This window comes from Aythya fuligula, chromosome W, assembly GCF_009819795.1.
Source record: "Aythya fuligula isolate bAytFul2 chromosome W, bAytFul2.pri, whole genome shotgun sequence".
Taxonomy (NCBI): Eukaryota; Metazoa; Chordata; class Aves; order Anseriformes; family Anatidae; genus Aythya; species Aythya fuligula.
The window spans coordinates 18044935-18063304 of record NC_045594.1 but is presented as its reverse complement, the minus strand read 5'-3'; the positions used below and the strand labels follow the sequence as shown (position 1 = coordinate 18063304).

The 18370-nt window shown below is 45.9% G+C and overlaps 1 protein-coding gene across 1 annotated transcript in view; it reads right to left on the bottom strand.

The window, feature by feature from the left end:
• Positions 1-18370, bottom strand: part of LOC116501385 (ceramide transfer protein-like) — a 139236-nt gene that overhangs the window by 91187 nt on the left and 29679 nt on the right. The window contains exon 5 of the mRNA XM_032206910.1: positions 8063-8179. Within this exon, the coding sequence (XP_032062801.1) occupies positions 8063-8179 (117 nt within the window). The remainder of the gene's footprint in view (positions 1-8062; positions 8180-18370) is intronic.

Here is an 18370-nt window from a genome sequence, read left to right as displayed (position 1 = left end):
AGTGGTGGCGTGACTTCGTTCAGGCCACGATAGTCCACTGTTAGTCTCCACTCGCCATTAGACTTTCGCACTGGCCATATGGGACTATTGAAAGGTGAATGAGTCTTGCTGATCACTCCTTGGCTCTCCAATTGACGAATTAGCTTATGGATGGGAATCAGGGAGTCTCTGTTGGTGCAATATTGCTGCCGGTGCTGAGTTGTGGTAGCGATCGGCACTTGCTGTTCTTCAACCCACAACAACCCCACAACAGAGGGGTCCTCTGAGAGACCAATCAAGGTAGATAATTGTTTAATGTCCTCTGTCTCTAAGGCAGCTATGCCAAAAGCCCACCGAAATCCTTTTGGGTCCTTGAAATATGCTCTTCTTTTCGGATCCTTGAAGTACCCTTTCTTGAGGTAGTCTATGACAAGGATGCACGGAGCATCTGAGCCAGTCACAGTACGGTTCTTTTGCCACTCATTCCCAGTTAGACTCACTTCAGCCTCCAATACAATTAACTGCTGAGATCCCCCCATCACCCCATAAATACAGATGGGTTCTGGCCCTTTATAGCTTGATGGCATTAGAGTACATTGTGCACCGGTGTCTACTGAAGCCTTATACTTTTGTGCGTCTGACGTGCCAGGCCATCGAATCCACACAGTCCAATAAACTCGATTGTCCCTTTCCTCCCCCTGGCTGGAGGCAGGGCCCCTCTAGTCCTGGTCAGAATCTTCTTTGTTTCTGTGTTTGAAGGACTGCCTGCTGGAAGTTGGAGCAGCAAACTTTTCAGAGAATCCCTTCTTCCTGATTGTTTTCTTTTGCAACTCACGTACCTGTGCCTCTAGGGTCGCAGTAGATTTTCCATCCCATTTTCTCATGTCCTCTCCATGGTCTCGTAGGTAAAACCACAGGGTGGCATGGGGTGAGTACCTACCATATCGTCTTCCTTGTGCGGACGAACGCTTACCCCTGATAGCTGAGACACTGGTTTGTACAGGTGGGGAGGAGAATAATCTCTCTTCAAGTTGGTGGAACTTTTCAGAAAGTTTCTCCAAAGTATTCTCTTTTAGTTGATGGACACTGGTTGGTTCAGGTGGGGATCAAGATAAATTCTCTTTAAGTTGGTGGAACTCTTCAGAAAGTTTCTCCACAGCTGAGACGCAGGCCTGTAAGGAAGAAGAGAGACTTTCTTCGTACTGCCGGAGTTGTTTAGCCACTTCATCCACTGTGGGTTCCTCATCCTCTTTCCAGGCCATTATTGCCAATGAGCTGGCACGCGATGATGGTGCACTCCATACAAACTTCCGCCACATGGGTCGCGTACACCTGACTTCATCTGGATCTGTGGATGTTTGTCCATGGTCTGGGTCCTCATAAATCACCTCCCATACGGCTAATTCCCTCAGGTACTGGATTCCCTTCTCCATAGTGGTCCACTTGCCTGGTAGACTTACATGTTCTTCCTTGAAGGGATACCTTTCCCTCACAGCTGAGAGGAGACTCCTCCAGAGGCTGTGAAATTGTGCTCCATCTCCAATTGGTTTGTCAATGCCTGCGTCTCTAACAAGGGATCCCAGTCGCCTGGCTTCCCTGCCCTCTAATTCCACACAATTGGCTCCAGAGTCCCAGCACTGGAGCAGGCAGGTGACAAGCTGCTCACCTATGAAGCGAACAAAATCTTTTCGCACATCTCATAGCTCACGTTGGTATAGGTTTCGGGTTTTCGGGTGATTACTGTTGCTTTTTCAACATGCTCATCTTCCTCCTCCTGAATCCCTGATGGCCCAGCATCGTCTTCTCTATACTTAGGCCTAGCAGAAGCCTCTGCGTTCTAAACGACCTGAATCTCTATACCATTTTTTCACTTGTCTACAGGGGCAATTTGCACTGCTACAGCTCGTTTATTTGATCCAGTTACAGGAGATGGAGCAGCTGCAGGAGCTGCAACTGGAGCGGCTGCAGGAGCTGGAGCGGCTGCAGGAGCTGGAACTGGAACAGCTGCAGGAGCTGGAGCGGCTGCAGGGTCAAGGGAGGTGGTTGTCCCCCTCTACTCTGCCCTTGTAAGGCCCCACTTGGAGTACTGCATTGAAGTCTGGGGCCCCCAGCACAAGAAAGATGTGGACCTGTTAGAACGGGTCCAGTGGAGGGCTACAAAGATGATCAAGGGGCTGGAGCACCTCTCCTATGAAGAAAGGCTGACAGAGCTGGGGCTGTTTAGCCTACAGAAGAGTAGGCTCCGGAGTGACCTGGGGAACCCTACCAGTGACGGGTTGCCAGCCTGATGTAACCCCATTGGGCTCTCTGGGCCCAACCCACCAGCCAATTGTTCACCCATCTTATCATGCTTTTATCTAACTGCATTCTGGTCATTTTGTCCAGAAGGATACTGTGAGAGACAGTATCAAAAGCTTTACTGAAATCCAGAAAGATTACATCAACTAGCTTTCTTTGGTCAGCTATCTGGGTGATCTTGTCATAGAAGGAAATAAAGTTTGTTAAACATGACTTTTGCCTTGTGAACCCATGTTGTCTCTGACCAATGACTGCGTTGTCCTTCAGGTGTTTTTCAGTAACTCCCAGAATAATCTTCTTCATAATTTTACCAGGCACTGAAGGGAGACTGACAGTCCTGTAATTGTCAGGATCTTCTTTCTTCCCTTCTTGAAAATTGGTACATTTGCCAGCTTCTAGTCAACTGAGACCTCTCCAGATTCACAAGACCATTGAAAAATAATTGAGAGAGTTCCTGCAATGACATCAGCTAAGGAAAATATGATGAAAAGGGCTCAAGGGTTGAAATAAGGACAGAGAGATAACTCAACAATTATTGTCATGGGCAAAACATACTCGGCATAGGGAGATTAGTAAAATTTATTGCCTATTACTGTGAGAAAATAAGTTGTGTTTTTGCAGTCTAACATCTTTTGGAAATAGAGTGTGTTTTTGCAGTAGAAAACTAACCTTCTGTATTCAAAGGTAGTTGTGTAGTCATAACAAAGAGAAATGCTAAGTAGATAAGTGGACAGTAGGAGGCTTCACTGTTCCAGAATAAGGCAGAAGACTGAGAAAAACAGGATGAGCAGTGTGACAACAGAAAAAAAAAAAAAAAAAAAAAAAAAACAAAGATCACAAGTTCTCTAAACATATGAAAGGAGGGAAAAAAAAAAGGAAACAGGAGTAATTAAAAGGTGGATCAAAAAAATTGTACATATATGGTATAGAGGAGCGTCAAGTAGCTTGTGAACCTGTAGTACTCAGCCAATGAGGAAACAGGGGAGGTGATCAGGCATTGGGTAATGGGGAATAAAAGGTTATGATATGTTTACTATAATGCACTCTTAATTGGCAGGACTCCCGCCAATGCAATCGCGAATAAAATAGCTTCACAGAAGATCCTGTCTGAAGAAAATTATTGAGATTTTTCTCACTAACAAGGTAGACAAGTGAGAAACAAAGGAAAGAAACCAAAAACACCTTCCCCCCATCTACCCTCTTCCACCTCCTCCCCCTGAGCAGCGCAGGGGAACAGGGAATGGGGTTGCACTCATTGTATAGCACTTCATCTCCACCGCTCCTTTTCAATCACTCTCTTCTACTGTTCCAATGTGGGGTCCCTCCCACGGGATGCAGTCGTTCCCAAATTGATCCTGCGTGGGCTTCCCACAGGCAGCAGCTGTTCAAGAACTGCTCCAAATATGGGTCCGACCACAGGGTCCATCCATCAGGAGCACACTGCTCAAACTGGGGTCCCCCATGGGCAGCAGCTCCTGCCAGGTCAACTGCTCCTGTGGGGTCCCCTCTCCACGGGCTACAGGTCCAGCCTGGAATCTCCTCCAGCAGGGGTCCACCACAGGCTGCAGCCTCCTTCAGTGCAGGTCAACCTGCCCCACGGTGGTCTTCTCCATGGGCTGAAGCATGGAAATCTGCTCTGCCATGTTACACCATGGGCTGCAGGAGGACAACGTGCTCCACCACGTGTGCTGGGTTTGGCTGGGATGGAGTTAACTTTCCCTGCAGTAGCGCATAGAGTGCTGTGCTCTGCACTTGTAGCTGGAACAGCATTGGTATCACCCCAGTGTTTTGTCTATTGCTGCACAATACTGGCACAGCATCAGGACTCCAGAAGACTGGATGTGGGCAAGAGTCGGTGAGGGGTCATCACCAGGGAAGTTGACCTAAACCAATCAAAGATGTCATGCTCAGCAATAAAAGGTAGGAAAGGGGAAGGAAGGGTGTGCTCTCTTCATGGAAACATCTGTCCTCCCAAACAACCGCTACGTGTATTGAGGCCCTGCTTCCCAGGACATGGCCGAACATCACTGTTTGATGGGAAATAGAGAGGAATTGCTTTTCTCTCTGTACTTCCACGAGGCCTTCAAAAAGACAAACTTTATTTTTTTCCCCTCTTCCTTTTCCCTTTAATTAAATCATCCTTATCTCAAACCTTGAGCCCTTTGTGTCACATTTTCTCCCCCTTCCCCTTTGAGAAGTGGGAGTGAGAGAGTGGCTGTGGTGGAGCTTGGCTGCCCACCCAAGTAAAACCACCACACCATGGTCTTCTCCAGAGGCCGCAGGGGAACTTAAGTTCCAGTGCCTGGAACACCTCCTCCCCCTCCTTCTTCACTGACCTTGGTGTCTGGAAGGCTGTTTCTCACTCCTTGCTCTCCCAGCTGTTGTTGTGCAGCATTTTTCTCCCTTTCTTAAATCTGCTCTCACAGAGGTGTAAACAACATCACTTATTGGCTCGGCTCTGGGCAGCAGAAGGCCCCTTATCTATCATGGGGCAGCTTCTGGATTATTCTCACAGAAGCCACCCCTATGGTCCACCCCGCTACCAAAACCTTGCCATGGAAAACCACTACAACATGATCCAGCAGTGTGCCGTCATGGCAAGGAGGGCCAACTGTATCCTGAGGTGCATTAAGAACGGCACTGCTAGCCAGCCAACCGAAGTGATTATCCTGCTCTGCTCTGTGCTGGTGCAGCCTCACCTTGAGTACTGTGTGCCGAGAAAGATATTAAACTGTTAGAGAGTGTCCAATGGGGAGCAACAAAGATGGTAAAGGGTCTAGAGGGGAAGACATATGAGAAGTGGCTGAAGTCACTTGGTCTGTTCAGCCTGAAGACTGAAGGGAGACCACATTGCAATCTACAACTTCCTCACAAGGGGGAGCAGAGAGGCAGGGACTAATCTCTTCTCTTTGGTTACCAGCAATAGGACATGAGGGAACGGCTTGAAAATGCGACAGGGGAGGTTCAGACTGGATATCAGGAAAAGGTTCTTCACTGAGAGGGTGGTCATGCACTGGAACAGGCTCCCCAGGGAAGTGGTCACTGCAACGAGCCTGCATTTCCAGAAGCATTTGGACAATGCTCTCAGACACTTGATCTGATTATTTTTTTTGATAGACCTGTGTGGTGCCAGGAGTTTGACATGATGATCCTTGTGGGTCCCTTCCAATTTGGATATTCTATGATTCTGTTATATATGGAGTGGTAATTCGTGTTGAGAAAATGGTTGATATTAATAAAGAAGGGGGAGATGTGGGAGTGTGGCCATGGGGGTTGGAAAGCCCCGTGGTTGATGACAACATCAGACTCTTAACGATGAGGCCATCAGGAATGTAAAAGAGTTTAGAGGGAACAAAGAAGGGTGATTCAGGAGACTCCATGCAGTCTTGGGTTGCTTGTTCTCCAGCCATTAAGGCATGGAAGTTTCTGGGTGTTTGCTGTTGTTGTTACATTCAAAGTTGTTTGACAAATGAAAAGTTGTTTTTGAAAAGGACTGCTGTGGGGAGAAGGGTATAAGAGGGGAGCCTTGTTGAAAAGGAATGGAAAACGGAGACTGTTAAGTCATGGAACTTAAAGGATTGTTTACCTTTTCTGATTCTACAAATGTATAGGCGTACTCGAGTTTAGTAAGTCATGGAACTTAAAGGATTGTTTGTTACCTTTTCTGATTGTATAGGCATACTTGGGTTTAGCATGTAAAAGCAATGTTCTGTATATTTAGAATGTTTGATGTTCGTGTGTGCGTGTTAGTGGAGTGTAGACTCCCCGCACACCCAGCGCTGTTTACTTGCCTTTTAAACCTTTTATAAATATTCTTTTATAAAGATTATTAAATTCAGATTGAGTTGAGACTTCATTTATAACAATTCTGTGACCTTATTGCAGATTTTCAGTACTTAAGGGGGGCTTATAAAAAAGACGGAGAGCAACTTTTTGCTCAGTTAGACAGTGACAGGAATGGTTTTAAACTAAAAGAGGGGAGATGTTAGATTAGATGTCAGGAAGAAATTCTTCTCTTGGAGGGTGGCGAACTGGAACAGGTTGTCCAGAGAAGTAGTGGATGCCTCATCCCTGGAGGTGTTCAAGATCAGGTTAGATGAGGCCCTGAGCAACCTGAGCTAGTGGGTGGTGTCCCTGCCTATGGCAGGGGGGTTTGGAACTAGATGTTCTTTAAGGTCCCTTCTAACCAAAGCTGTTCTATGATTGTATGATTCACCTTATCATCACAAATGCTCTAGCAGCAAGCATCTGTTACAAAGACTGGAAGCTACAAGTAACTGAGGGGAAGGAATTCGCAAGTAGCCTTGCGCTGTTTCACACGTCCCTGAACTAGATATAATGAGGAAGTAAGTGGTAGAAACAAAAACTTGAGCAAGGTCAAGATAAATAACTTGGCTGCAGTGTTAAATATGAGCTTTGTGCAGTGTCCAATTGCTGGCTGGCTTGAGACACGTGTCTGAGGGTCTCTAACCAATTGTATGACCGATTCAGGCATGTGGACAGCATATGGGGCAAGTATATGTAGTGGAGAAAAATAGCAATAAATGTCTCCTGTTCAAGAGCCATCAGGAGTCCATATCTTTCATCCCTTCAAGTAACCACAAGAATTAGTCTGTAGGGGGACAACCTGCTTCACCATGGTCCTCTCCACAGGCTGCAGGGGAACTTCTGCTCCGGCGCCTGGAGCACCTCCTCCCCCTCCTTCTTCACTGACCTTGGTGTCTGCAAGGCTGTTCCTCACTCCTCACTCTCCCAGCTGCTGATGTGCAGCAATTTTTTCCCTTTCTTAGATCTGCTCTCACAGAGGCACAAACAACATCACTTATTGTCTCGGCTCTAGCCAGCAGCAAGGCCCTTATCTAACATGGGGCAGCTTCTGGATTCTTCTCACAGAGACCACCCCTGCAGCCCCCCGCTACCAAAACCTTACCACATAAACCCAATACAACTAACTATTCACATTAAGTTGATTGGTGACATATTCAAAGGCATAGTCAGGATGTTTCCCTCAAGAATGTCAACGTAATGATCTTCCTGGTTAGCAGTATCTCAGTTAATCATCCTTTAGACATCTCCAAGGCCTGGGTCATCTTGACCTTTCCTCAAAGTACATATTTTTTATCTTTTTTACACATAACAGAGTTAACTATCTACTGGTATCAATTGGAAGAGATAAAGCATAGATCAAGAAAACAGCCAAAATACTAATCAATCTTAGAAGACAAGGAGACGAGCCAGTAATCAGATGCAGTAAAAGCAGCCAAATAATGGAACAGATCACAGAATCACAGAATTTCTAGGTTGGAAGAGACCTCAAGATCATCGAGTCCAACCTCTAAATGATGATTTTAGTCCAACCTCTAAATGATGATTTTAGTCCAACCTCTAAATGATGATTTTGTTCTTCTAAATGATGATTCTTGTTCTAAAAACAGAACAATAACCTAGGAGAATGGAATCAAAGACTAACAAGTTTAATATCAACAGTCAGTGAGAAAGGATGGATAAAGCCATTACACAAAGCCACTAATGCAAGCCTTTTCTTTTTCATGCTAGAGAACTCAAGAAAGGTTTACAGTTTTTAGCTCCCAGTTCTCTACAATTTTAGCAATGAAGGATAAGCAAATTAATTCCTTTAGAACATATTTATCACAGTGCTTCAATCTCACAACTTTTATCTGTCATATATACTTTGAGTATTTAATGACTGTACAGTGAAGCTTACAACTCTCTACAACCACCAAATCTAATGAGTGTGAAAGGAAATCAGAAAAAAAAAACATACCTTGTGTTGTTCTATTGCATCTACCCACTGTTGTCTGTGGCCTGGGTCCTGAGCTCGGAGGTACCAAACACTACCATTTACGCTGATATCAAATCTGCATTCATCAAAGTCATGTGGCTGTGAAAGAAAAGAGTGAAAGAAGAGCTAGAATTAGCAAAATGATCAACTCTTTTTTTTTTTTTTTTTCCAGAATATTTTGACACTCTAAAATACTGTCATTATAGAAAAAATTCTTCTATATTGCCTTGAATTCAACCTAGATTGTAAATTTCATGTTCTGTAGTGGTCTCAAATAATGAAGTAACATACAGTTTCATAATGAAAAATGCCAGACTTTTCAAATACAAAACCAAACTGTTTAATACATTCTTATTAAACAAAATTATCATGAAAAAGTTCCACGCAAACATTGACAAAAACTTCACACTTCCAAGTTAATCCTTTAGCAACTAGTTCACACAGCTAGGAAAGTACACCAATACAATAATAATAATAATTATTTTTAATTTCAAAGCAAGAAAGTGATTAAGGTTAACTGCTATTAGAATTGATTTTACATGGAAGGAATGCATACATCATAGCAAAAAGTACCAAGATAGAACCATAAAATCAAACCATAGCAAAGCAACAAGGAAGACACGGAACTAAAGGAAGCTGTGGCACCCTCTGCCTCCAACTACTTTTACCATTGTTGTGGTTTAACCCGGCCGGCAGCTAAACACCACGCAGCCGTTCGCTCACCCTCCCCCCTCCCTCTCTGGGACGAGGGAGAGAAATGGAAAGTGAAGCCCGTGAGTTGAGATAAAGACAGTTTAATAAGACAGGAAAATAATAATAACAAAAATAATAATAACAATAATAATAATAATGATACAATGGTGATAATAGGAAAATAATAATAATATGTACAAACAAGTGATGCACAATACAATTGCTCACCACCCGCTGACCGATGCCCAGCCTAACCCCGAGCAGTCCGGCCCCCTCCCCCCGGCTAGCCACCCCTATATATTGTTTAGCATGACGTCAGATGGTATGGAATACCCCTTTGGCTAGTTTGGGTCACCTGTCCTGGGTCTGTCCCCTCCCAGCTCTTACTGCACCCCCAGCCTGCCTGTTGGCAGGACAGAGCGAAAGGCTGAGATGTCCTTGGCTTGGTATAAGCACTGCTCTGCAACAATTAAAACATCGGGGTGTTATCAGCACTCTTCTCATCCTAAGCCAAAACACAGCATTCCACCAGCTACTAGGAAGAAAATTAATTCTGTTCTAACTGAAACCAGGACAACCATCTACAAGAATGTCAGATAATTGGGAGGTACATTCAATCCTTCCCCATATAACCACTTGAATGCATCTAACTTTCAGTTCACATACTTCAGATATAATACTAAAAACCTTTTACTAGCATTATGATGAAGATGGTAAGAAAAGTATAAGGGGAAAACAAAACAAAACAAAAAATCTAATCTCCTCTGTGCCATGACACCGCCAGTTCAAAGTTAGTCCCTTAGAAACCTCCAACACAAAGCACAACTGTTTACCTTTATATTGAAAACAATTCTTAAAGAAACATAACAAAAGTATACCTGAATATATTTTTTAATTTTCTGCTACATACAATAAATATTAAATGTAGAAGTTACTGCAGGACGTTAACAAGCTTTAAGGTTAAGAAAAATTACGCAATCTGAAGGGCCACAAAAACTAATTTATAATATTTTAATAATATCTTTGGAAATATAAGAACTGGTCTGTGTACCGGTACTAGTATGTGTAACTTTCCCTGCAGGAGCCCATACAGTGCTGTGCTCTGCACTTGTAGTTGGAACAGCATTGGTAATATACCTGTGATAAATTAGTAGGGGTTTGTTCATTGTCCTTGAGACTTTAAAGAATCTACTGAGGAGATAAGGTTTCACAACTCACGGCATTGTAACATGGGGACAAATGGGGAAGGGGAGTTGGGTGAACATCCTTGTTAAAACAAAGATTTTGTAAGATACCACCCACCCACCGCAAGACATCCTGTTTTGCCCCCACCTGAACACAAGCACAACGCATGATCACAGGAGGAAGAATAACGACCCCCAACAACAGACTGCGCAGTCTCAGGACAGGTCTCGACAAGTCGACAAGTCGACAGGTCTCGACAGGTCTCAACAAGTCTCGACAAGCCGGAACTTCAATGCTATAAAACAGCGACATTGGAAAGGGGAAGCTGCGTGCCATGGTGGAGCGGAGACTCCCCAGCCACCCAGCGCTGTTTTGCTTGTGTCTGCTTATTTGATTAATAAAATAATTTCAATAGACCAGTAAATTGTGTGGTCTAACTTATAACAATACCCATGTTTTGTTTATTGATGAGAAATAAATAAAACGCAATAGACTGGCACAGCAACAGGGCTCCCTTCAAACCGTGCCCCCAAAAGCCATCAGGCTGGGGGTGGGCAAGAGGTAGGGAGGGGACATCACCAGGGCAGCTGACCTAAACAAGCCAAGGGGATATTCCATACCATATGACATCACGCTCAGCAACAGAAGGTGGTTGTCCCGGTTTCAGCTAGGATAAAGTTAATTTTCCTCCTAGTAGCAGGTATGGTTCTGTGTTTTGGATTAGGATGAGAAGAGTGTTGATATCACACTGATGTTTTAATTGTTGCAGAGCAGTGCTGACACTAAGCCAAGGACTTTCCAGCTTCTCACACTGTCCTGCAAGCGGGCAGGCTAGGGGTGCAGCAGGAGCTGGGAGGGGACAGACCCAGGACAGCTGACCCAAACTGGCCAAAGGGGTATTCCATACCATATGACATCATGCTGAACAATTAATATGGGGGGGCTGGCCAGGGCAGGGGGGCCGGCTGCTTGGGGATAGGCTGGGCATTGGTCAGCGGGTGGTGAGCAATTTCATCGTGCGTCACTTGTTTAGTACACATTATTATTAGTAGTAGTATTATAATTATTTAATTATTTTCCTTTCTTTTCTGTCCTAATAAACTGTCTCTTATCTCAACCCACAAGCTTTCATTTTATTTTATTTTTCAGTTCTTTCATCCATCCCACGGGGCGGGGGGGGGGGGGGGGGCGGGGGGGTTGGTGGGTTTATGTGGCAAGGCTTTGGTAGCAGGGGGCTGCAGGTAGCTTCTGTGAAAAGAATCCAGAAGTTACCCCATGTTAGATAAGGGGCCAGCCACTGGCAAGAGCCGAACTAATAAGTGATGTTGTTTGTGCCTCTGTGAGAGCAGATTTAAGAGAAAAAAATAAAAATAAAACTGAAAAACAGCAGCTGGGAGAATGAGGAGTGAGAAGCAGCCTTGCAGACACCAAGGTCAGTAAAGAAGGAAGGGGAGGAGGTGCTCCAGGCACTGAAGCAGAAGTTCCCCTGCAGTCTGTGGAGAGGACCATGGTGAAGCAGGTTGTCCCCCTGCAGCCCATGGTGTACCGGAGTGGAGCAGGTTTCCACGCTGCAGCCCGTGGAGGAGACCACGGTGGAGCAGGTGGATCTGCCCTGAAGGAGGCTGTGTCTTGCGAAGAACACCCACAGGAACAGATTCTGGGCCGGACCTGTAGCCCATTGAGAGGGGACCACGCAACAGGAGCAGGTGACCTGGCAGGAGCTGCTGCCAGTGGGGGACCCTGATTGGAGCAGCTTTCTCCTTATGGATGGACCCTGTGGTATGGACCCATATCTGGAGCAGTTCTTGAAGAGCTGCTGCCTCTGGCAAGCCCACGCAGGATCAGTTTGTGAAGGACTGCATCCTATGGGAGGGACCCCACATTGGAGTAGGGGAAGAGGGTGACCGTGAAGGAGTGGCAGAGATGAAGTTCTATGGACTGACCACAGCCCCTATTCCCCTACGCTGCTCAGGGCAGGATGTAGAGGATGGGTGGATGGGGAGGAGGAAGTTTTGAGTTTGATTTTAGTTCCTCACTGTTCTAGTCTGTCAGTTATCTTCTCTGCCAGTTATCTATCTCTGTCAGTTATCTGCCAGGATCTTGCCTCTGTTTCTCACTTCTCTAGATTGTTAGTAACAAGCAATAAATCTTACTGTCTCCCTACTCTGAGTCTGTTCTGCCCGTGATGATAATTGCTGAGTGATTTCCCTGCCCTTATCTCAACCCTTGAACCCTTTTCATTGTATTTTTCTCCCCCTTTTACTTTGAGGGAGGGAGGGAGACAGCAGCTGTGGTGGAGCTCAGCTGCCCTCCTGAGTAAAACCACCACAGTGAGAGGGTGAGTGAATGGCTGAGTGGTGCTTAGCTGCCGCCCAGGTAAAACCACTACAGTGGGAAACTGGGAAACGGGATGGAGAAGGAGGGACTCTTGTTATGAAGATGTCTGTCCTCCCAAACAACTACTATGCGTATTGAGGCCCTGCGTCAGGGATGTGGCTGAACATCAGTCATTGATGGGAAGTAGAGAATAGTTTTTCTCTTTCTGTGCTTCCGCGTGGCCTTTGCTTGTGTTTTTTTGTTTTGTTTTGTTGGTTTTTTTTTTGGTTGTGTTGTTTTGTTTTTCTCTTTCTTTTCCCTTTAATTAAATTATCTTTATCTCAACCCATAATCTCAACCCATAAGCCTTTTTTCTTTCTTTTTTTTTTTTCTTTCAGGCATACATTCCTCTCCCCCCTCTTCTGAGGAGGAGAGGAAGTGAGAGAGTGGTTGTGGTGGAGTTCAGCTGCCCAGCGAGGAAAAACCACCACAGTATGTGATATGTTCATCTTGCAGACAGCTAAAGCACTGTGAATCACACATTCAACACTCTGCAAAAGAAAACCTAAAAACAAGTCTAATCCTTTGGGTCAGGCTGTACTGGGTCTGGCTGGAATGTTAACTTTCCCGGCAGCAGCCCATTCAGTGCCGTACTCTGTACTTGTAGCTGGAACAGCAGTGTTATCACACCAGTGTTGTGTCTACTGCTGAGCAGCAGTGGCACAGCATTGGGCCTTTCTCTAACCCTCCTAGGGGGTGGGCAAAAAAAGTGAGGAGAGAAACATCACTAGGGCAGCTGACCTAAACCAATCAAAGGGATATTCCATACCATGTGGTGTCACACTCAGCAATAAAAGGTGGAAACAGGAAGAAGAGGAGAGGGGTGGGCTCTCGTTGAGAAGACGTCGGTCCTCCTCTCGAACACCGGCTGCGTGCGTTGAGGCCTTGCTTCAAGGACGTGGTCAATCATCGCTCATTTGTGGGAAGTAGAGAGTAATTTCTTTCCTCTGCACTTCCATATAGCTTTCATTTATTTTGTTTGTTTGTTTTCCTCCCTTTTTCCCCTTTCCCTTTTATTTTCCCCTTAGTTAAGTTGTTTAGTTCATGGTAGTCTTTATTTAATTATTATAATTATTTCCCTTTAATTAAATTATCCTTATCTCAACCCGTGAGTTGTTCTTTGCTTTACTTCTCCCCCTCCTTATCTAAAGGAGGGGGAGTGAGAGAGCGGTTGTGGGGTTTAGCTGCCCAGCACGGTAAAACCACCACAGTCCTTTTTGGCGCCCAACGTGGGGCTCGAAGGGTTGAGATAACAATAGAATTGATTAAACGCATACAACTAACACACTTGCTTGCTAGTAACCATGTTCCTTGCCCTGTTAATAATAATGGCTTTGTTCATATGTCATGCAATTCGTGTCATATTCTCCTTTCTCCTATATATCCGATCCGACCAAGTGCTACAATCTGTGTTCACTTTTTTTAATTCGTTGTGCTGCCAAGCACTGACCTTGGTTTTACTCTGGAATTCAGGCTCTGCGCTGTTATCATTTGGGTCCCATGGAAACTATCTTTCAGAGAATATTCAGAATTACACTGCCTTCCTTTTCTCATCTGGACACCAGTTTATTAATAATATCAGGAATGGTACCTTTCCCTTCTTTCACAGTGGGCTAATTACAACAGTTTGGGAGTATTTTGAAGATCCATCTGTAACCCATGTATTGCTATTTCTAATTCTGAATAACAGGTTTCATTTTCTCTCTAAGATTAGTCGATTGTTTAGAAAACTTATTTGGGAATCTGTCCCGAAACAGTCTCGTGGTGAGTGGCACGGTGTGTGGGATGATGTTAGCAGATACCTGTCACGAGTGTCTCCTCCAATAGTTTTGAACTTCACCCCTGAGCAAGTGCTAAATCCTAAAAACTTGGTAGAATGTTTGAGAGTTGTATGTCCTGATCCTGATAATGCCGGAGAACAACAGCTTGCAGCATTGTGCTGGGTCCTGGTTTATTCCTATCAAACACTGTTTAACATCATCCAGCAACTTGAAGAGAGGGAGGAAGTCTCTGAGTCTGATGACCAAGTAACACATGCTGTGGCTGACCCAGAGGACCAACCAACTATGGTATCAGTCGCCCCCATAGTCAAGTCAAAACAATGGAAACGGAGGTCAGCTCGTTTAGTAAGGGAAGAAGGCTCTCCTAAGAAGGAGGGAGAAGGGGAATTGGCAGGTACCTCTAAAGCAGAGCCATCACAAAAACAGCAGGAAGACGAGACGGAAATCATAAAGGAATCAGAAATCACTCGATCCTTATCCCTGAGTGAGATGCGAGAAATACGAAAGGATTATGGTCGATGCCCAGGTGAACACATCCTCACTTGGCTGCTCCGATGCTGGGATGCTGGGGCCAGTAGCCTACAATTAGAAGGCAATGAAGCCAAGCAGCTGGGATCCCTCTCTAGAGAAAGGGTAATCGACAAAGTAATCGGGAGAGGAGCACAGGCCCTCAGCCTCTGGAGACGACTCCTGGCAGCTATCAAAGAAAGATATCCCCATAAGGAAGATATTGTAAATCACATAGGCAAGTGGACCACTGTGGATAAAGGTCTCCAGCATCTGCGGGAATTAGCTGTGCGGGAGATGATTTATAGTGATTTGGACAATGCCCAGACACCTCAAGACCCCGATGAAGTCCAGTGCACAACATCCATGTGGCGTAAATTTGTGCGGAGTGCACCAGCAGCACATGCCAGTACCCTGGCAGCAATTCACTGGGATGAGGGGATGGGACCAACAATGTATGATGTCTCCTGCCAACTTCAAAAATATGAAGACAATCTCTCTGCTCCGCTACAGTCCTGTGTCTCAGCTGTGGAGAAATTGTCTAAAGGACTTGACAAGCTTGTGGAGAAAGTATATTCCCCCTCATCTAGACAGAGTGATACTTCAGCCACTAAGAATCAGCATTCGCCTGCTCAAGAGAGAGAGTACCCAAGACGTACACCACGTGGCACCTTGTGGTTTTATCTGCGTGATCATGGGGAAGATATGAGGAAATGGGATGGTGTACCTACTTCAACCCTAGCTGCTCGGGTACGTGAACTGAAAGGAAATACAGCAGCAAGAAGAGGGGCTCCTAAGAGAAATGCTGCTCCAGTTTCTATTGGGCAGTACCCCAGAGGCAGTAGAAGAGCTGATGTTATTCTTGACCACGATGAAGGGACCTCTACCTCTCATTTGCCAGAATTTGTGCATTTGCAAGAATTAAGTGGCAGACGCTCCAGCCAGGACTAGAGGGGCCCTGCCTCTGGCCAGGTAGAGGAGAGGGATAACCGTATTTATTGGACTGTGTGGATCCGATGGCCTGGAACATCAGAACCACAGGAATACAAAGCTTTAGTGGACACTGGCGCACAATGTACCATAATGCCATCAGGCTACCAAGGGACAGAACTCACCTGTATCTCTGGAGTGACAGGGGGATCCCAACAACTATCTGTACTGGAAGCTGAAGTGAGTCTAACTGGGAATGAGTGGCAAAAGCATCCCATTGTGACTGGCCCAGAGGCTCCGTGCATCCTTGGCATAGACTATCTCAAGAGAGGGTACTTCAAGGATCCCAAAGGATACCGGTGGGCTTTTGGCATAGCTGCTTTGAGCACAGAGAAGATTAGGCAGCTGTCTACCCTGCCTGGCCTTTCAGAAGACCCTTCTGTTGTAGGATTGCTGAAGGTTGAAGAACAACAGGTACCAATTGCTACCACAACGGTGCACCGACGGCAATATCGCACCAACCGATACTCCCTGATTCCCATCCATGAGTTGGTTCACCGACTGGAGAGTCAGGGAGTAATCAGCAAGACTCGCTCACCCTTTAATAGTCCTATATGGCCAGTACGAAAGTCTAATGGTGAGTGGAGGCTAACAGTGGACTATCGAGGCCTGAATGAAGTCACGCCACCACTGAGTGCTGCAGTGCCGGACATGCTAGAACTTCAGTACGAACTAGAGTCAAAGGCAGCCAAGTGGTATGCCACAATTGATATTGCTAATGCATTTTTCTCCATCCCTTTAGCAGCAGCATGCAGGCCGCAGTTTGCTTTCACTTGGAGGGGCATCCAATACACCTGGAATCGGCTGCCCCAGGGGTGGAAACACAGCCCTACCATTTGCCATGGACTGATCCAGTCTGCACTGGAGCAAGGGGGAGCTCCTGAGCATCTTCAGAACATTGACGACATCCTCGTTTGGGGCAACACAGCAGAAGAAGTTTTTGAGAAAGGGAAGAAAATAATCCAAATTCTCCTGAAAGCTGGTTTTGCCATTAAAAAGAGCAAGGTCAAGGGGCCTACACAGGAAATCCAGTTCTTGGGGGTAAAATGGCAGGATGGACGTCGCCATATTCCAATGGATGTGATCAATAAAATAACAGCAATGTCTCCGCCAACTAGCAAAAAGGAAACGCAAGCTTTCCTAGGCCTCGTGGGATTCTGGAGAATGCATGTGCCAGGCTATAGTCAGCTTGTGAGTCCTCTATATCGAGTGACTCGAAAGAGAAACTATTTTGAGTGGGGCCCTGAGCAACAACAGGCATTTGAACAAATCAAACAAGAAATAGCTCGTGCAGTAGCCCTTGGGCCTGTCCGTACTGGACCAGCTGTGCAAAATATACTGTACACTGCAGCTGGGGAGCATGGGCTCACCTGGAGCCTTTGGCAGAAAACCCCAGAAGAAACTCGAGGTCGACCTCTGGGCTTCTGGAGTCGGGGCTATCGAGGATCAGAAGCCAATTACACCCCAACTGAAAAGGAAATACTCACAGCATATGAGGGTGTTCGAGCTGCTTCAGAAGTTGTGGGTACAGAGGCACAGCTCCTCTTGGCACCGCGGCTACCTGTGTTACATTGGATGTTCAAAGAGAAAATTCCCACTACACACCATGCAACTGATGCTACATGGAGTAAGTGGATAGCGTTAATTACACAGCGGGCTCGAATGGGAAAACCCAATCGCCCAGGAATCCTGGAAGAGATTATGGACTGGCCGGAAGGCAGAGATTTCGGAGTGCCAACAGAAGAGGTAACCCGTGCTGAAGAGGCACCACCATACAATGAGTTGCCAGAAGACAGAAAGCAGTATGCGTTGTTTACTGACGGATCCTGCCGTGTGATAGGGAGCCATCGGAAATGGAAAGCTGCTGTGTGGAATCCCATACGACGAGTTGCGGAAGCCATGGAAGGGGAAGGTGAGTCGAGTCAGTATGCAGAAGTAAAAGCCATACAACTAGCCCTAGATATCGCCGAAAGAGAAAATTGGCCAGTATTGTATCTTTATACTGACTCATGGATGGTGGCAAATGCTCTGTGGGGGTGGCTGCAGCAATGGAAACAGAGCAACTGGCAGCGCAGAGGTAAGCCTATCTGGGCTGCTACCCTGTGGCAAGATATTGCTGCCCGGGTAGAAAACCTGGATGTTAAAGTACGTCATGTAGATGCCCACATGCCCAAGAGTCGCACTACTGAAGAACATCAGAACAACAAAGAAGTGGATCGAGCTTCGAAAATTGAAGTGGCTCAGGTGGACCTAGACTGGGAACGTAAGGGTGAGCTGTTTGTAGCTCGATGGGCCCATGAAACATCAGGACATCTGGGGAGAGATGCCACTTACAGATGGGCTCGTGATCGAGGGGTGGACTTGACCATTGAGGCCATCACACAGGTTACCCATGAGTGTGAGACCTGTGCTGCAATCAAGAAAGCCATGAAGGTAAAATCTCCCTGGAACAGGGGGAGATGGCTAGGGTATCAATATGGTGAGGCCTGGCAAATTGACTATATCGGACCACTCCCCAAAACTCGCCAAGGCAAACGGTACATACTCACCATGGTAGAAGCAACTACTGGGTGGCTGGAAACATACCCTGTAAACCATGCCACAGCCCGAAACACTATCTTGGGCCTGGAAAGACAAGTATTGTGGCGTCATGGTACACCAGAGAGAATTGAGTCTGACAATGGGAGTCATTTCCGAAATAATCTTGTTACCTCCTGGGCAAAGAGGCATGGTATTGAGTGGGTGTACCACATCCCTT